Source organism: Falco naumanni, chromosome 5, assembly GCF_017639655.2.
Source record: "Falco naumanni isolate bFalNau1 chromosome 5, bFalNau1.pat, whole genome shotgun sequence".
NCBI lineage: Eukaryota > Metazoa > Chordata > Aves > Falconiformes > Falconidae > Falco > Falco naumanni.
This window is the reverse complement of record NC_054058.1, coordinates 29,220,707-29,241,284: the sequence shown is the minus strand read 5'-3', so window position 1 is coordinate 29,241,284 and position 20,578 is coordinate 29,220,707. Positions and strand designations below refer to the sequence as shown.

The 20,578-nt window shown below is 39.8% G+C and overlaps 1 protein-coding gene across 5 annotated transcripts in view; it reads left to right on the top strand.

Moving 5' to 3' along the window:
- The window catches only part of KIAA1549 (KIAA1549 ortholog), a 152,900-nt gene that overhangs the window by 119,590 nt on the left and 12,732 nt on the right, over window positions 1–20,578 (top strand). For 4 of the 5 annotated variants that reach the window (XR_005828051.1, XR_005828050.1, XM_040595554.1 and 1 more), the window contains exons 11-18: window positions 1,518–1,720; window positions 5,097–5,221; window positions 7,183–7,197; window positions 10,581–10,786; window positions 12,472–12,695; window positions 14,540–14,684; window positions 16,341–16,574; window positions 17,585–17,637. Coding sequence is in view for 3 of the 5 variants with exons in the window: in XM_040595554.1 (XP_040451488.1) it covers window positions 1,518–1,720; window positions 5,097–5,221; window positions 7,183–7,197; window positions 10,581–10,786; window positions 12,472–12,695; window positions 14,540–14,684; window positions 16,341–16,574; window positions 17,585–17,637 (1,205 nt within the window). In the remaining 2 variants the exon portion in view is untranslated. The remainder of the gene's footprint in view (window positions 1–1,517; window positions 1,721–5,096; window positions 5,222–7,182; window positions 7,198–10,580; window positions 10,787–12,471; window positions 12,696–14,539; window positions 14,685–16,340; window positions 16,575–17,584; window positions 17,638–20,578) is intronic. The other variant, XM_040595553.1, reaches the window with a different exon arrangement.

The window sequence follows — 20,578 nt, the reverse complement described above, 5'->3', positions numbered from 1 at the left end:
CTTTGAATCAATGGTTGCAGTTTACATAGATTCAGTAACTGTATCACCCATAATGCTGAATTGAAGACTGTTGTAAAGCCCAAGAAAAATGGAGTATAGTGGAAGACATCCAGATTTGTTCAAATAATAAGCTTACTCATTTTGTGAGAAATTAACTCCAAAACCTCAACCATTCAGATAGCTGTTGGATTTTATGGGAGAGCTTTTATTGCCATCTACTGGTTTTAACAGGCAGTTTGCTCTACTGCAACATCCTTTCTAAGAACCATTTGGAAAATGTTTGCTTACTGAGAAAATATTTTGAAGAGATTGTTTCAGAATATTCCTTAGGCAAGCTTATCTTTGGCATGATATCAGACGAGTCTGTTTGTAGTTAGCGATGTTGGCATGCCAAGCTTTATGAAAGGGGGTTCACTTGAACATCTGGAACCTGACGCACCCATAAACACGCTCCAACACATGCTTCACTTCGCAGGAAATCAGCTCTAGGAACACACAGAGGGTTTTGTACGTGTGCTGTGCAGTGGGTAGGTGTGCATGTATTTTGAAAACTGGAGTTATCAACATTTCTTTCTAATTTCAACTTTCAAACTGTGTAATATTGAACAGGACTTGAGTAAAAACTTTCTCTGAATTAGTTCTTCAGAATTTCTAATTGCTCCAAAGCCCAGAAAAATCAGCAGGAGAGCTTGAAACTTGGAGGCTTGATTAAATTAAGTCTGAATCAAGTCATTGAGAAGGTGAGATTAGTTTTTTTCTAAATACAGTTATGAAAATGAAAGGCCTGGTTCTGTGTCTTTCTCAAGCAAGACGCCCATTGAACCCATAATCCCCTAATAAGATCTCTAGGATAAGTATCCAATTTCTCTAAACTCCAAAGCCTTTTATATATTTTCTGTCTATTCAGTATGAAATTCCTAAGAGCTAGATTTTCAGTTCTTTTTTTGAGGCATCCATGCTGCCTGAAAGTCACTGCCAGGCTGCTGTACAGCTCAGATCTGCAAAATGTCTATTTTTCATCAGATGAACTAGGTGTTTGCACAAGCACTCCCAGACTCCTGCGGATTTGGGGAGCTCAAAGTGAAGATGATCAGCAGTGACATTATTCAAATTGTTTGAACTCACTTCACTCATTTTGATTGAAAGAAATAGAAAGATGACCTGGCAGTGGTAAGCATTTCAGTCAGTACACAAGTGTCTATGGCCTTGCAGCCACAAGTAAACAAAAGCTCCTCACACAAAGCTTAAATCTTGAAGGAATAGCTGGAAAAAAGGTGTAGCAGCAACAGAAGGCTTTTTTTTTTAAAAAAACTAATTTGATGATTTTAAACTGTGTATCGTATACTGAAGTAAGCTGACAGAGTTGTAGGGCATTTTTTTTTCTTTCCCGTACAGCTCTCATGTTCATTCCTGGGATACCATAGCCTGGCCATCCTCCTAGTGGCCATTGTTTGCAATCTTAACCAAAGCCTTTGTACTTACAGTTCCTGTTTTTTGTCTTTGTTCTTCTCTCACAGCTACAAGCCCCCAGTGTGAAAGGCTTTGATTTTGCTAAGCAGCATCTGGGCCAGCACAATAAAGATGATGTCCTGATTATCCATGAGCCAGCTCCTTTACCAGGACCTATTAAGGATACTACCCCATCTGAAAATGGAGATGTGCCCAGCCCCAAATCCAAGACTTCCTCAAAACCTTCAAAAACTGTTCGACACAGAGGGAGGTCAGTTCACAGAGATAAACTGTAGTAGATGATAATTTATTAATCACTGGTGATTAGTTGTATTTTTAGAGCAATTTCAGTGGAAAGAACTGTTCCATAGCTCTGCAACTTGCATTTTCTAGTGGGCCGTCAAGGGTTATGCCTTGCTGCTCATACAAGGTTGTGAGAATTTGGTGTCCATTTTTCTCTAAAAGGCAACATGCTCATTTGAGAGGGGTATTTAAGACACTGCTAGGTTGGCTGGAGTCAAGTCATTGCATGTATAGTGAAAACACTTGAGTCTGTGTTTTCTGATGCATTCTCTTTGTAGTGATCTTTAGCTGCTAAGGCAATGGCTTACTAAGGCTACTAAGAGCAAATGAAAACCATTGACAAATAACAGTGTTTTTCAATAATATTAATAGTGATCAATAGTTGTATGCTAAGTGGCATTTTCCAGAAATAAGCAGTCTCATGCATCTTCCCTTAATTTTGAAGAGTGTGTTTATCAGTGGTTATCTGGTTGCTCTCATAGAAAACTAGCTTTGGTCAAGAAAAGGAATGATAATTTACAGCTGTGCAAGTGGAGAAGTGTCTGTCAGCCATCAACAGTGGTTTCTTAACCTTTTCCAACAATCAAATTATGTGATTGTGTCTTGCTGGAAAGGACTATGTTTGTAGGATAGGTGCCGTAACAGAGCTATGCAGTAAAAAAAGATCTGTGCATTAAAAAAAAAAAAAAAAAAAAAAGGATGAGTGGGAAGGTAACAGGTGGGGAAGAAATGGAGCCCTGAGGAGTGTTATGATAAGTCTCAAACAGCTCCTTACTGTGGATCTCCTCTGTGCTGCACTTCCCAGTAATTCTTCCTCTGCCTCATATTTTTGCACTCCTTTGTCTCCATCTCTGCATCCCGTGTTCTTTTACCGATGTGCTATTGCACAGTGGGAGAAAAAAAAACAACAAGGGCAGAGTTGAATGGGCTTAGAAAGAAACTAAAAGTGGTTCTGACTGAACTGCAAGTCTCTGACACAGCTTGGTCCTCTGCTCAGCCTTCTGTGCTTCCTCTAAAGCCCTAGTTGTCCTAAGAACCTGGATTTGTTTTCCCCACCTGGGCTTCATTCAGCTCAGGTTCCACCTTCCTAAATGCTAAAGCCTGTCTTCCTAAACTCCCTGTAGGCCTTGCAAGTAGTAGACTTCCAGTGATACAGTGGAAGGTGGGCAAAACTGGAAAACAGTGGAAGAAAAATTAGCTAACTCACTTTGGTATAGCTTAAATAAATTAAAACAAGTTAATATAAATCAGAAGGATGAGTGTTTCTGTGTTTATTTTAAAAAGTTCAAAAGTGGCCTCAAACAGAGGTGATACCACCCCTTCCCCCCCCCCCCCCCCCCCCCGTATCTGTGTTCATATGCACATAAGTATAAGAAGGAAATTTAAACTTGAGGCTGTCACTGTATTTCATCTAGAATAGTTCAGAAAATGAAGCAGGAAGAATTTTCAGAAGCCAGCATTTTAATGCTTCCCCTGAAGACAGTAATGAATCATTGATCAAATTTGGAACAAAGATATTTCTTTTTTTTAATAGCATCTAAATTCAAACACTTCAAAATGTTTTCAAAAGAGAATTTCCATCTTCTCCCTCATCCTCACTGAAGAGTAAATCTCCCTTTAGGCTTAACTATGGAGATGTTACCATCATCTCCTTAACATGCTGACATGCCCATGTCAGCTTGAGATTTAAAACGTTTACTCCCTGAGGCAGAAGTTGAAATGTGAAGTGATGGCATAGTGTGTTATGTTGGTTTTAGCTGTTTTCAGTTTTGTGAGGAAATACAGAACTCGGTTCATCACAATGCAGTTCAGGACTGTATGTTGCATGCCAGGAAATATGGTGGTGATGTAAGTACACATTGTGTATCTGTAAAAAAACAACAAACAAGAAAAACAACTGAGTTCAGAAAGCACGGCATTTCTAGGCTTCTGCTGAGAGCTGGACCTGTTGTTTTGGCTTGAGAGGATACAACTGCATATTCCTCAGCATTTATAAAGACTGACTGATGTTGACACAGCACTATCTATGTTTTATAATTTGCTTAATGATAGTTCAGATAGGCTGAGGAAAGAGTATGAAACAATACAAAGCCCAGTGAGGTGAAACAAAGTCAGTAGTAGATCTGGAAACAGAACTCCAGCCTTATGCTCTGCTGAACCAAGGCAAAGGTGATGGAGATGATAGCTCTGTCCCCCCTTTCTGCCTTAGAAAAAAGATGCAATGGTGCAGATCTGTAAGGTAATTGAGAATGATTTCTCCTTTTTTCCCTGCTATTTTCTTTTTTTGTTGTTGTTGTTGAGGTGTGACTTATTAGTATTACAGTCCTGGAGAAAAGAATGAAAGACAGAGTTCAATTAGCAGTGCATTGTTCAGGGAGGAGAAGGGGAGTTGAATTCAGAGTATTGCCTGCTGCAAGGAATAGGTGTAACTTTCAGTGAACTTGGCTGGCTAGATATAGTTATCTTAGTCTGTGTGCTCTGGACAGGTTGACATTTAGCCAGGAGCCTCAGTAACTAGTTCAGATATCCATCTAGCCCAAGCAAATCTTGCACTTAATAAGGTTAATGCACAGACATGTGCACACTTCCAGTGATTAACTCCCTGTGGGAATAGAATATGAATGTTCACAAGACAAAATGGTCACTAGAGATGCTATCACAGAGGCTGATCCTATATGAAAAGACAGACTTTGGTGTCAGCTGGGCAGTGGTGTATGCCCTATGCTTTTGTGATTTTTATACTATGAATAATTTTACAGCTGAGGTATTCTGTTGGGGAAAATCACAGTATTTCTTTATATTTTTCCGTAATTGCCCACCAAAACTACAAACACTGAGATTGTAATTTGTAGGTAACAACGGCTTTTAAGAATCTCATGACTGCACGGGATAAATACATAAAAGTAGTATTTTTGAATGGCCCTATGTTTAACTAGTCTGGAAAATATTCACACAGACTTGTAGTGTTAGCAAGAGAACAACAAATTAGCAAGTCTGAATATTAGACTTAATTACCTACATGGGTTTCTTAGTTCTAATATAATACTTTTTGTCTGAAAAGTAAACTGCTACTTGCAAATACAGAGTTTTTTCTGGAAGTGTATTTTAAAGGAAAGATTAGCTAATAATCTTGTCACATGTGAGTCCTGTTGCAGTTTTCACATGCAACAACAGTAACATCATGGAAATTAATATCTATGATAATTTATTATAAATTTACTTATAAACAGATGAAAATTTTAGCAGTCTTTGCAAGATCTCAGCACAGGATTCTTTGTGTGTGAGAACTGTGCCCCTTTGCAAACTTATGTTACATGTTGGTTTGGTTTTTTTGTTTGTGTCAGAGTTTCGCCATCAGATGCTGACTCCACAGCAAGTGAACAATCCAGTGGGAGAGAGACAGGAGAAGAAACCGCAAGACCATCAACTGTTGCAAATGATGGCAAACCACGCAGAGCAGTGAAGAAGGGTTTGTTGCTTTGGTTTTTTCCTTGTGTGCACTAGCAGTGCTTTACTCAGGTTGAAGAGTTATTCTAGTGCTGTAGCTTTTTCTGAACTCGTTGGCTGTTAATTTTTCTGGTTTGTGTCACAGAAAATTGTCTCTCCTTTCTGTTTTAGTTCTGTTGAAACTGAAGATCTACACATTCTTTTCATTCCAGCAAGCTTTTGAAACTAATGGCTTAGCAGGAATGAATCTTCCCTCCCTTTCCCTCCTACGCTTCCCCCACCCCACCCCCAGCAAACCTTTCCATCTAGGCCTAATCGTGGCTCTTGTGGTAGCAATCTTGCAGACAGTTACATGGGCAGTAGAGGTCACAGCAGGACTTGATACAACACGGAACTGTAACTTTAAAAAATGAGATTAAAAAAATGGAGACCACAGAAGTAAAAGTTTTGCAAGTAAGTTCTGATTCAGGTATCAAAATGCTTTTGTGATTATAGTTTAGAAAGATGAAAATCCAGCACTAATGTGTTAATAACAATGAATTTGTTGTTTTTAAAGAACAGTCTTCCTTCCAGTTTAAAGTGCCACCGATTGTCTTGGAGGTGCCCTGACATATATTTCTTTCCTCATTGAAAAGTTGATAAAACACTGCAAACCCATGTTAATTTTTAATTAAAAAAATTTGTTCAGATTATTTTGCTGTTTAAAAGTGTCCTTTCTGAGAGCCATTTGGGTTTAGATGGCAGATTGCTTGCTCCTTGCTTGAGGTTTTAGTTACCAGATCTTTGCCTTAAATCACAATAGTTGTCTTAGAAAAAATTCTGATACTGAATATATTGTAGAGAAGTTTGTGATATCCCCAGATGTTCTTAATATACATGGCCTTGATGGCAGCAGAAACTGAGAAAGAGAAAATATCTGCCATGTTGTGAGCAGTCTTTTCAGTATATTGAATGTTTTTCCACATTGTCCATGAAATACCAGCTAAGATGTAAGGATGACTACTGAGGAATGCAGTGCCAGTGAAATTCAGATCATAGCAGACAGATGTTCAGGTTTTGCTTATGTTGAAGAAATGAGATTGAGGAACACATAAGATAGTTTATATAAACCACTAGCTCTTGGGTGCCTAAACAACAAGTTAGATAATGTATGATTCTTAAACTTTCATAATGTGGACTACTCCTGGAAGGGCAAGGGTGATGGATCAGGCTTTCCTCTGTAACAAACATGTAAAAAAACCCCACAGGATCTGCTAATGTGAGAGTTATACTTCCTAATAATTCAGCAGTCAGTGTATGCTGTATGTAGTTTCCACATTTTACAAAAACAAGATACTGTGCTGATGCTATGTAAGTTTTCAGTGCCTTAGGTTTGCTTTAAGGACCAGAAATCTACCAAAGTAAATACACAAGAAAACGATAATGCTATGACAGAGCTCATCTCATGATGGTTTATGAGTTGCTCCAACCTCTCTGACTTCAATTCTGCCCTGATTTAGTGTTCTCCCATTTCTTGCCTGGGAACTCCATTTTTGTCTCTTCATTTTCCATCTGGCTTAAAATTTTATGTGAGGTTTAACATGTCCTTGTGGTGTAGAAGTGTTAGGTATTGCTGCATCTAAATTATCTGGCAAAAGCAGCAAGGCTACTGTGTAAAATATGTCCTTTTTACCTGCCATGCCCTTACTAAATCAAATATACTATTTTTTCAGCATTTGGTGCCTCTAGTTTGATAATCATAGGGACTATTTTTACCATTCAGAATTGGAGGTACTGTCTGCGGAGAGCTGTCTTATCTGTTGAATGGCAGATTCAGCTCCTTTTTTTTGTTCAGCTGAGACTTGGTGGTTTGAGCCAAGTTCATGCATTTAATTCAAAAGTAAATACAATCGTCTAACCACTCTGTTTTTTCCAGTTGTCATTCCAGCTGAATTATTTGTAATAATTACTGTGTTGTCTCTTCTTTTTTCTTTATGTTGTCAGGAGCAAACAGAGTGGGTAAGTAACCAGAGCTGATAGTTGAGTACAAATATGAATAGAGGTGCTGGGTTAGCTGCAATTATATCTTAGGATGGAGAGGTTTGTCTTCTGTGTCTAATTGCTTTTGAGCTATTGAAATATAAAAAATTCTCAGTACCACAAATTATAGTCATCCAATTTAGGCATATTTTTCTAATTTCCTCCCAATTCTTTCAAATTGTTGGGGAAAAAAATCACTGTGAAAGAAGCAAAACTGAGGCAGCTGTTGGTCCTCAAGCTAGCTTTGTATAAACAAGTTAGAGATACTGTTAGAGTTAATGTCTTCACTGGAAGGCTGAGGCAAACACAAGCTACCTGCAAAGGAGCACAAATATCTTCTCATGAACTAATATTTTTCCGGTTGGGACTGAGGCACAGCAAAGATGGGGCAGGAGAAAGCTGATGCTGGTTTTGATAACGCATACCGTATCTAGTGATAAATTAAGGATTGTCCCCTCCGACAACAGTTTCCATTTTATAATGGTAGAGAAGGATGGATACAGCTATGATGCCGTCCATTGTTCGGTTTGTACAAAGTAACAACTGATGAGAGTCATCAGCTGCATTCTAGGGATGTAATCTACTGGGATACAAAGAAACTGTGAAATTTATCTGCCCCTGCATACTCTGGCATGATTCAGGTACTAGTGGATCAGTGGAAGATTCCCAGTGACTTTACCTGATTTTAGGTTAGGCTTTATGCACCTTGGTTGCCCTGCCTCTTGTTTTTATTTCAAGAGGATGCAGGAAGCAGTAGCCTTCCTCTGTCTCCAGTTGTATTGTTTTTCATATGAAATCATAGCTTCCTGTAGAGCAATTAATTTTTTGACATATCAGTTCAATTAGTAGTTTAAAACTGGGGAACAGTGATGTACATCGATCCTGACATGTGACCAATACAAACTAGTTGATTAAACGTGTTTTGTCCAATATTTGGGTGTTCATTCTTCTCCATTATTTTTCAGCCTCAGCTGTCTAGTCTGAGATCAAAATTTCATTCATATAGTACCATCTGAGAGCTTTAGAAGATGATTTTCTAACCACAGACAATAGTGTAACGTAAGAACTTTGAAATGAGATACCATTCTTATTCACTCAGTGAAAACTTCTAAAGCAGTGCATTCATGTGTGGAGCTGGAAACAGTTTCTCCTTTGTGTGTGTACAGCACTGTGCCGTTCCCGACTTTCTTATCTACTACCATCTTGGTTTGTATTCATAGACACATTCAGTGTATGCACACAGAGAGGATTTAAAGGTCAGATGCAGCTTATGGGGTTTTTTTGTGGGTACGTGCATGCATCTTTTCTGCAAAAGTGTAACATAAAATGTTACTCCAAAGCCTTACCAAAATTTGACAGTGGGACTTTTGGACAGTTCTACAAAATTAATTTAAGAACATTTTGACTAGGAGGCTGCTGCCAAGCATTTGTTTATATGTGCAGAAGGAAAGGTTATGGATGAAATTATAAAGATTCAGAGTCAATGCTCTGCAGAATTGTATATAATGGATCTTGCTAACCAAGTACTATGAAAATAACCTTAAACTTTTATGTTGGAGGTCAGTGAGCTTTGAAAACTGCTATTAGACTGGACAGGTTGGAAAAGAATTACTGATGTGTGGGGAGAACAGGAAAGATTGATGCAGAAGTTCAGATTTCCATTGTGCTATGGGATCGCTTTGAGGGATTCACACTAACTACGTAATATATCTCATGCCCCTCTCTGTGAGAGGCAATGTTTGCGTGCTTCTAAGAAATGCTTGAAGATGGGGCTGTGAAGGTGACAAACGGTAAAGGTCATATAAATAGCTACAGAAGAGAGATAGATATACTTAATTTAGGCTCTGTGTCTTGCAAAACATTTGGGACACTGAAATCTTGAGTTGAACTGTTTACCTTCTTTTTAAGGACGCATACAGAAAAGTCACATTTATAAATGATGCATACCATTTGCAAATGTGTACATTTGACAATGCATTGATCAAATTTGAGAAATATGAAAAATAAGAATTTTGCTTAACTTGTGGCCAGATTGCTTTCCAGCCCAAAAGTAATATGCTGTGAATATAATAGTGTACCATTCCTTCCCTCTCCTGCTCCCTTTTTTGTGCTAAAAGAGGGAACCAAAGGAGCAAGTCATCTACTGTGATCTTCTCCAGGAGATAGCATTCACTCCTCTTCTGAACCCTATACTTCATTTCCAGCATGCATTGCAAATGGATCAGAGCAGTGGTTATTTTCTTTTCCTTCTTGTCTGTTGAAGTTGGATCAGATTGATCAGTTGATTCTGTATTGGAATCTGATCTGATTCCCTTTCCTATTTGAATCTGAGAACCACAGCCCATTATTAGAATTCTGTGCAATGTTGTGGGACTGTGTCCCTCTGCACTGTTGTTTTCCTCCGTAAGAAGAGTCACATATCTTAATCTCTTATTGCTTATATTTCATGGTGAAAAGCAGTTTGAGAATTTGTGACATTACCATGTGGACAAGACAAAAGAATATTTTGCAAGTCTTCAATAGTTTCTGTAAGCCTAATCCACATAATGGTTCCTTGTTGCAGGCCTAGCTCCAGCAAAAAAATACTTCAGTATGTGCTTAACTACAAACCACTGGGGTGATCTTACAGAATTCAAGTCTTTTGAAGATGACCCATTTCTCTTGAAGTCATTAGCTCTTGACAGGACCAGGGCCGCATCTTCCATGTGTATTGGTTTCCATAATGTCTTTTGTTGATCATGTTTGAGCTGATTTGACATCTTCAACAAATCACAACATGGCAATATCTGTGCAGCTTGCTTATTACTATGTGAATGGTTTATCCTGTCACAAAGAAGAAAGCTGCTTTAAAAGCTTTAATTGGTAAAATGTGTAAAATTCTTAACATTTTGTGTGGCTTTCGAAGGGGTTTTTTTTGTTTTGTTCATATATCATCCTTTGTGTCATTCAAGAACTTTGTTTTGCAGTGAGACATCTTTTATTGCTCTTTGAACCTCCATTTGAGGAATTTGGATCTCCTTAAGAACTGATAAGAGGAACCATTAGCAGTATGTAGTTGAAAGGCTTTTTACGGAGTAAAGTAGATGGAGGTTTTGGGGTTTTGTAAATGCCAAGAGCTTGATTTACAGGAGTAAGGAATGACAGCTCACCTTCTGGAAATATAATGGAAAAATGTTTATAATTTGCAAACCACTGGGTAAACTTGTACACTAAATGTGAATTAGCTGGAAGGTCTGTAGGGTAAGTTAAAGACAGATGGAAAACATGACATGGTCTTGTAGCATAGCATCCGTAGAGCTTAACATTTGACTGAGGCAACCCTAGCAGCAATACTATACTCTGTATTTGTTCTGGTGATTTAGGACCTCCTCAGACCAGCAGTGGAAACGAGCAGCACTCCTCAGCCTCTATCTTTGAACATGTGGATAGGATGTCACGTTCCTCAGATGCCAGCAGACGAGTCCCAAGCAAGATCCAGTTGATTGCCATGCAGCCAATGGCAGCACCTCCGGTTCAGAACTCGGTGCTTTCTGATCGAGTAGCAGAGACTAACAAAATTAATAAAGAGGTATGTCTAAAGTGCTTTGAATATTTGTGGAGGTCCATATGCCCAGCCAAGAGGGAAGTGAAAAATATCCAGTTTCTTGTTTTCGGGAGTTCCTTATTAGTTTCTGAGGAATTGAATTTTGACAAGTTACAAGAGTAGTTCTCTTTCTGTCTGGAGACATAATCTGACCTGTTTTTAAAAGATACCCAAATGAAAACTTAAAGTCAGAGAGAGAGGAGCAGATTTGATGATCAGAATACCTTGTGTTACTGTCCTTTTGCTAGTCAACTAGAATAACAACTAAGTTATGAAAGTTATGTTAATTAATGTGTGAGAATTGGAGCATCTGGACCACCTTGGTTTTCATTCTACACCGTTCTTTTGACTTTTCAGCAATTCAGGATGTGGGTTATACAAACAAGTTATCTGAAGATATTCTGGGGTGTGAATTCGCAGCACATTCATTGCTTTCAATTTGTGATGTGTTTATCTGACAGTAAACATAAAGAAGCTTCCTGCTTTATCTGAGGCTCATGTTACTGTAAGCAGAATAGGAGCATGCCTGGGGCGTTAGGATAGAAAGTCATGCACCGTAAAACCACATCATACACTGCCCGACAGTGTTATGTGCTTGCATCCTGGTTTTGTACTGGCGCCTTCTCATAATTGAGTGGAATATTACTGAAACCTTTAATTTAAGATACTGTGTTTCTGAGTACCTGATGGAAGAGAGGTAAATACACGTATCTAGTCTACATAGGTGAGAGGGGCCATAAAACAGAAATCTAACTATAAATGTAAAGAATAAGTCTGTCTTGTGTCCCTTGTATGTTTTGGGGGGATTTTGGTGAGACAATATACAAAAATCAATTTTTATTTGGGTTTTAATCCACTGCTTCAGATGTGTTCTAGAACTAGCCCAGCAAAGGCAAAACAGTCATTGCTACCTGATCTGGTGCCCGACTGTTTTGCATTGGTAAGAGTGATTTCAGTGAATATTCAGTGGTGTTATGACAGCTTTCCCAGATAATGAGATGCACTCCAGGGAATCTGGAAAAGAAGATGGGAGAGAGGCATGAGTACTCAGCCTGCAAGAAGATGTAGAGCTGGTAATGCCATGTTCCTCTAGGGACCTGGGCCCTTGTATTGCTGTTACATTTCTGCATAGCTTATGGCAGCCTCTCATACTCGGCAGAGGCACCAGGTTATGAACTCAATTAGATCATTAAGTTTTCTTCTTATCTGATGAAGGTCGTTAAAGGGAATGGGTGATGGATTTCAGCACTATTTTTCAAATGTATTTCTGTTTGATGAACAAAGGTAGATATAGTCTGTACTGGTTAGTCTTATTTTTTTAGAGCAGTGTCACTTCTGGCAGACAGCAGGAGTTTTTTGTGTTCCTCCTGCCTTTGTTAACAAACTGCCATGTCTCTCAAATTGCATCTGCTGTGCTGGCAATTGTATTGTGTATAATGTTACATCTACCTGGGGAGACAATGAGGATACTGCAAAATATCCAAGAATGAAAGCATGCTTACAAAATTGTGTGACTTATTTTAATCCTTCAGAGGGAGGTAGGGGTGGGCTGGGAAGTGAAGAGGAGAGGTTTACAGAAGAGCAGCAAAAATTCTTTTTCCAAAAACTACAAATGAAAAATGCAGTTGATTTTTTTTTTTCCCTCCCCCCCCCCCCCATCCGTCTTTAAGATACAAACAGCCCTGAGGCATAAATCTGAGATTGAGCATCACCGCAATAAGATTCGCCTTCGTGCCAAGCGCAAAGGGCACTATGAATTTCCAGTGGTGGATGATGTGGTGGTGGTTGACTCCAAAGAACAGCACAGAATATATCGCAAGGCACAGATGCAGATTGACAAGATCTTGGACCCTGGAGGCAGTGTGCCTACTGTCTTCATAGAGCCCAGGAAGAGGTAGGGATTTCAAAGCTGGGGAAGTACAAGATTTTTTTTTCAGTCAGCATCCAAAGTACATCAAACATGTACTTCTGAATTTTCAGAGCTTAAAATAATTTTGATCACTAGGTGAATTTGAGTTATCTATGTGAAAAGGTTTGGTTTGTTTAAAGCATTTTTATTTCTTTCAGTATATGCCAATATGTTTTGTTTTCAAATTATTCTTTTACGAGTTCTCAGTGGTGAATTCTCAGTAAACAAACCCAAATGTATGAAAACTGTCTTAAAACAATTCGGTATTTGCTCTGCCATTTGTTTGAATAATTCTTGTGATAGAGAAGGATCAAAATTGCAATATAAGCACTAACAAAGATACATGGAAAATACAGATTGCAAGTAATAATATTTTTATGAAGGGGGAAAAGATGCAAAATAAGGAAACCTTTGAAAACTTAAAAAGCATGAAGATTCTGAATTTTAAAAGCAAATCCACAAATCGAGACAACCTTTTATGTATTCCCCTGGGTAATGAGGCACATTTGGCAGCCTCACAGATCTGCCTTCCTGGCCTTGTATTTTCAGAGAAAGTCTTCCCTGGGCTCTGTTTAGGGCTTAGGAATACCGGCATTTTGTTCCCAGAGCACTGGTACTGTGACTGTTTCCACACTGATAGAAAGTAGCTTTTTTCCATCTACGTGAGTTCCTCAGCTGGCTAGTAGAGATAAACCCAACATGCCAAGCATGAAGCCTTGTTGGCAGTGTCACAGAAGCACAGCATGGTCAGGGTTGGAAGGGACCTCTGGAGATCATCTAGTCCAACCCCTGCTAAAGCAGGCTCACCCACAGCAGGTTGCACAGAGTCACATCCAGGCAGGTTTTGAATGTCTCCAGAGAAGGAGACCCCACAGCCTCTCTGGGCAGCCTGTTCTGGTGGTGTGTTACCCTCAAGGTAAAGAAGTTTTTCTTCATATTTAGATGGAAATTCCTGTGTTGAAATTTGTGCCTGTTGCGCCTTGCCCTGTCACTGGGCACCACTGAAAAGAGCCTGGCCCCATCCTCCTGGCACTCACCCTTGAGATATTAGTAGACACTGATAGGATCCCCTCAGCCTTCTCCTCTCCAGGCTCCACAGGCCCAGCTCTCTCAGCCTTTCCCCACCAGGGAGATGCTCCAGTCCCCTAATCACCTTGGCAGCCCTCTGCTGGACCCTCCCCAGCAGTTCCCTGTCTCCCTTGAACTGGGGAGCCCAGCACTGGGCACAGCACTCCAGGTGCAGCCCCACCAGGGCAGAGCAGAGGGGCAGGATCACCTCCCTCACCTGCTGGCCACGCTCCTCCTGATGCACCCCAGGGTCCCACTGGCCACCTTGGCCACACGGGCACACGGCTGGCTCGTGGGCAACTTGCTGTCCACCAGGACTCCCAGGTCCTTCTCCGCAGAGCTTCTTTCCAGCAGGTCAGCCCCCATCCTGTCATCTGTTCTGGTACTGCAGATGTGTCAAACATTGGTCTGGGAGGTCTGGAGAGGCCCTGGGTGGGGGCTGGGGCATGGGCAACTTTGAAAGATTAATGTAAGAGAGGTGACAGTGGGGGGAGTTTGAGGGAGGAATGGGACAGTTAGGGGAGCTGCCAATGAACGAGTTGTTAGGAGAAGCTTGAGGAGAGAGATTCAAGGCTAACTAATGGGACTGGCATGAAAAACTGGGAAAGGGAACAGGAAACTGGGATAAGTCAAGGATGACTTGGAGGGAATGGGCAGAGTTCAACCTTGAGTGTAATGAAGAGAAAAACTGCAAAAAAAATGTGATTACCTTTGTCTTGTTTTTTTTTTTTCTTTCTGCTTTTTGTTTTCTTCCTGTTAAGTTCTCGTGCAAAACGTTCTCCTAAGCAACGTCGTCGACATCAGATAAATGGGAGTCCAATTGATGCAGAAAAGGACAGGTTAATCACAACTGACAGTGATGGGACATACAAAAGACCTCCAGGAGTCAATAATTCTGCATATATTGTATGTATGTCTCTTGAATGACAGGAGCGTTCTGGTAATATTAATGACCTTTGTGACATTGGGAGGTTTTTTGGCCTTCTATGGTCTGTATAGCTAGTTTAGCACATGTAGTTGGCATGTAAATCAAAGTGAAAGCACTGACAGACTCCCAAGGAAATCATTGTAAGCAGTAATATTCTGCCAAGTATTCCTTGATAGTAAAGATGCCAAGGACCAAACCCTTGTTTTCATTAATGCCGCTGTATTATGCACATGAAAGTGCGCTCGGCATGTTTCACAATATCTTGAACATAGTTTCACTCTAGTCCAATTTGCTGGATGTTATGTATTTGTTACAGGAAATGTCATCCTTTGCTCTCACAGAGTGGAAAGCTCAGTTCCTTTCATGAGAAATTTTCTCATCTTTATAATGTGGGAATTAATTATTAATGAAAAAGAAACATGTCTTTGTACTACAGTAACTTGAAACAATTCTAGTACAATGTCTTGAAAATTAATTTTGTTTTCTGCCTAAAAAAGGCAAAGACACTGGAAAATGCTTCTGTTCAATCATATCCATGTGTCAAACTGTATTTAGGTATCTTTAACCACTTCTAAGCAGACTTTATTAAGCTTAATGCTAGTATTTGAAACCCCTGGACAGTTTTCATCTTGAAAGGTGGTTTAATAGTTTTAAAGATTTTCACCATTAGCTGTATATGCAGTCAGGTGACTACAGTGTCAATTTCTTCTGTTTCTCTCTGCCTTCAAACAAGAGTGTGATGATTTTAATGTTATGCTGCAGCAGAATGAATTATCATCTGAAGGTTTTTAATTAAGACGTGTCACACAGCAAGCTCAGCCCTTTGGGCATCTGTAGCAAAACAGTACTCAGAATGCTAAGTTCCTGATAAAATAGAGGCTTTTGCATCTTTCTGACTGATTTTGCAGTCTGCAGCAATGGTAAGAATGAGCTTTGATAATAGGTCTGCTGCTGTAAAGCTCTTCTAATTTCCTGTTACTGATGAACAGGAAGCCCATGTGGTAAGATCCTAGGTAGTAATTGTGACGTATGCCTTCGATATTGCTGTTATGAAGCTCTTACGTGAATCCCATTCAGGTGGTGCACCCAAGTTCAAGTTCCGTGCAGGTAACCACTTAGTTGCTTTACAGCTCCCTTTGTGTGTTTTTCTAGGAGGCAATAATTGTTTAATATTACTACTGATGTGGTCAATTGTAAGCTGCAGACTGAACTAATTTCTTGGAACTGCAAAAGCTGCAGAGAATTCAAAGATGTAGACAGAGCTGATTGTCTTTTTCTGGGTGGGGTGAATGCTCTATGTATGACTTCATTATGTGTTTGCAAACCACAAGATTTCTGTTATAGCTGAGTAACTCCTGCACAAAGCTCCGCTGCCTTATCTGAGATCAGAGTCTTTCAGATCACACTGAATGAAGTATTTGAACTGCTGGTGTTACGTATGTGCATGTGTATGTGCATGCAGAAGTGGGCAGGGTAAGGGGCAGGTTTTGTCCGGCACTGGGACTTGGGCCATTTATCGCGTTGTGGTTCTGGCAAAGATGATGTTGCTCAGACATAAGGCCCACAGAGACTTGGAAGCTGGCTGGTTAGATCCACTCTGTGGCTTCCCTTCACCTTCTTTCCGTTTCCTCCAGTCTGATCCAGACTTGCCTCCTGAACCTCAGACATCATCTTCAGCTGATCTGGGAAAGTTCCCTGGCTTGCCTTCCCACCCAGTCTCCCAGTACATCCCACCTCAGCCATCCATTGAAGAGGCTCGGCAAACCATGCACTCGCTGCTGGATGATGCTTTTGCACTGGTGGCTCCCAGCAGCCAAGCAGCCAATTCCACAGCCATTGCACCACCTGGGGTCTCTGCAGGACAGCCGGTAAACAACACTCCTGCTCGAGCAGAGAGGGGAACTACATGTACCCAGTGGGGATCACATTATTGTCCAAGTCAGGCAGTAAACAACCCATTTAATGTGAGCGATGCAATTTAAAAGGCTTTTCTGGTCAGGTAGTTAGCATCAGTTGAGCCGTGGTCACTGTTATGGAGCCCTAGCTGTCAAGACTTACCACAAATGTGGAACAGTTTCTGGAACTAGGAAAAGTCAGAAATGATGGTCACAGGATGGTGAACTTGCTTTTTAAGCCATTTGGATTCTTTTCTCATCCCAGCCACAAGAGAATATAGGAGTTTCCTCCTTTAGGATAACTTTTCTGTTCTTCTCAGTTATGATCTTCAGCAGATCAGTCTTATGTCCAAGAGTAAAACTTCCTATTTTTTTTTAATGTATGCGCTAGTTCATATTTTGACAGTGAGAAAAGAATGTATTTGACTTGGGCCATATTTTTCAATAGGGTATCCAGATGCTTTCAGGAGGTGAGAGATATGGAAGCAGTATTTCTGTGTATGATTTTTTGCATTTTATGGAGCACTGAGACACATGGATAATATTTTAGGTCGTGTTCCACAACCATTTAGTACAACTTCCATAATGCCATTGGACTGTTGAGTCTGAGCCCTATGGCCTCTCTGCTGCAGTCTGGTGCTTGTTGAGGTATAAAGAGATTTCCAAATGCAAAGCTTGGTTTGCTGGAAGTTTTAAGCTAAGTAGACATTGGAGCCCTTGATCCTCTGCAAGTGAGAGAAAGTATTTCTGAAATGTTTTTAAGACAAGACTCTGATCAGACAGGAGTGACTGCTAGCCCACTGTAGCGTTGATTCCCAGATCTTGTTGTGCTTCTGGTTTTGTAAAACGAAGCTCTTATGTCTGCAATCAAGTCACACATGCAGGCCTAGTGATCTCTGCCATTCATCACTTAAAAGGCTGACAGTGGACTTCCCAGGGTATGCATTTTGATTTTAATTTGGGTTTTTTCATTATTCTGACAGAGATATGTGGAATTTGGAATGACTCCGCCAACAGCACCAGGTCTCCTACCAAGGTAGCTTTTCACTGATAGAATTATCATTTATTATTTTCCTTGCAATTCCTCCAAAGTTCTTACTGGCACTGCTATATTATTATTCAAAGTACTGTGTAAATGAGAAGTAACAGGAGTCCAGATCCAGCCTGTATAATTTATTTATGTAGCATGAATGACATATGCATGCTGTGTGGAATCCAAGCCTCCATTTAAAAGAAATATGTTTCTAGCCCCTTGGCTGTAGAGATATCCTTCCAAATATTGAGTAAACCACTGAGTTCCAGCTTTTAGAGAGCCTGAAACAGTTACTCAGATGCATGTAATTCTCCCAGTACTCTTGCTTTCATCTTGTTTCTGTAGCCTCAGGGCAACACTCACTCGCAAAAGCTTTCAGATGACGAACACATTCGTTCTATTTTTAAACCAAGTTGAGAATACATTACAGAGCATGGTGACCCTCACGGAGAGAGTCGGCCTTACAGGGGTTTTATTATAAAATCAGGGGGCAAGAACAAATTTTCCATCTTCTCCTGGCCTTGCTGCAGGAGAATCATGTAAAGAGAAGAAAACAGTTGTCCAGGTAACTGCTATTTCCACATTTGGTGTCTGTGTTTTAAACTACACGAGAAGTTGGACTCTTGAGTCTTGGTACCCGCTGTGGTCGGACTTCTCACCCCCTCCAAGCTGCTGCAGCCAAGGTGCTAAAAGGGTGGCTTCGTGCTGCTCTTTTTTTAAAGCTCACCATGTGAGATGAAATACCACTGGTATTCACATCATTCATTAGACTTCACCTAAAGTCTTCACTGCCTTGGAAACTTGGCGGTAAAATGGATCTGAAGAACTTTCTTTTATCCGTTGTTCTGCAACCTGATTTTGAAAGGACCAACTAGAAAAGGAAGAGTCTAAGCACATTTTCTTACTTAGGTCTTGGCTGAAGGTGACAGTTTCAGTGTGAGTGGAGCATACGTGAAATAGCACGCAGTATGACGTGCAGTATATTTTTTGTAATTTAAGTTACCTTGAAGATTATGAGCTGTGAGACTGCCAGCACAAAGCATAACCAATTGTTTGTTATTGAGGATTTTCTCTTTGTTGGCCTGTTGTGGATTCAGGGAAAATGTGATAATTCAATCATGAAAGTGCTGTAACCCATGTTAATACAGCTGAGCAAGGTAGTGTCTTCGCAACATATTTTTTGCTCAAAAGTTTATCAACCTTTGGCATAGGCACTCTGGATTTCTGTAAGTTACAGATTAATGGCATCATTATTAATAGTTCAAATGCTTGCTTTGCCAGTACCGGCAGATAAAATTTAAAGGAATTCTTCCTGTAAAGGTCAACAACTGTTGTAACTTTATTTAAAGTAGGTTTCCTAAAGCTTGATCAATAGAAAACAAGGAAGATTTGTCATGGTTGTGGAGTAGGGGTTATGCTCAAATTCAGAAGATAATGATAAACAAATTGATAGAAACAGTGCACCAGTTAGAGGAAGGAAAAATGACCAGAGGTCAGTATAATTAGGTGGCATGTATCAACGTCATAGTCCATTGGCTTAAATATCCAATGTATGGAATAAATAGTTGGGTGACCATACTGTTCCCTTCTCTGTACAAATGCAGTCAGAATCTTCAATGGAGTGGAACCAACCTGGGTTAAAAAAAAAAAAAAAATAATGAAGTGTAACCTAGGTCACGTAACAGCTAGGCAAACATAAAAGCACAATGAACAGCTCTTACCAGAAAATGAATATTACGTCATGCAACAGAGATAGAGATACTTAGCCATAGTGGATTAGTGGTGTAAAATTGATTTTTGAGGCAGTATCTCCCCACTTGATTAAGTGGAGATTAATAATTTTTTTTGAATGTGCCAAGATAAATTGAAGGTTGGGTCTCAGTCTGGAAATAGGAAGGAGCACTTGGAACGCCTGTATGATACAGATTCGAGCTATATCCCATTTTCAAACTCCTCTCCAAATTTAAAGAGTAGCTGTATTTGACTATTATAAAGAAGATTGAGAAAAGAAGGTGGTGAGTTATTAAAAGTACACCTTACAAGTAAAAACCCATCAGCAATAAAGAATATACTTCCTGTCCTGTGAAAAATTGGCACAAAAATAATATATTTAGGGGGGTAATGTTGAGAAAATATCTTCTTTAGACATCAAAAAAGTGTAGTAATTTTTCAGCTACAACATTCCAGCTCAGTACTGCAGGCATAAATGACCAGATGATTACATCCTTTACTGGTTACAGTGATTAACATAACAGAAGGGATATTGTTAAACATTACCTACCTGTTCAAGCATTTGTTTTAACTAGCTTGTATATCTGGTTGGAAATGTTTTCCTTTGGATCTGCTGACTGGAAAGGTGGTATTATATGTAAGGGAGCTAGGGAAATCTGGCTCTTCCACAATGTGATTGTTGCTGTCTAAACCCCTTATACATCCTCCATTTGATACTGTATGCCAAATAGCTAGTACTTTAATTTACAGTTACTTGTTTGTGCTTTATTAGGCTCTTATTTAGCTTTATTAGGCTATTTATTATTATGTCAACTTTCCTTTCTATCTGGCTGTCATACAGAGCTGGTTAGTTTTCCAAATAAAACATAAATCAAGAGTAGTTTGAATTAGATGCAGTCAAGGAATTTTCCTGTAAAACAAAAGGGTGTAAAATTGAGGTTTTGAGGAATAGGATAGGTTGTGGTCCTTAGCCTAGAAGGGTTTAAATGCCATTGTGGTAAAAAGCATATAAAACTCATCCCCAGTCCTCTGTGTAATTGCATGTGCCTGACTTAGGATGTTTGTCTCACTTTTTGCTTTCTTTATACTCACCAGTGAGAGGCTCCTGCAGAAAATGATTTAGTGAACCTAATCTTTTGGTTTGAATGCCTCTTGAGAAGCATGTCTCTCATCTTTGATCATACCTGGAGTCTGCAGAGAGACTAACCCAAGC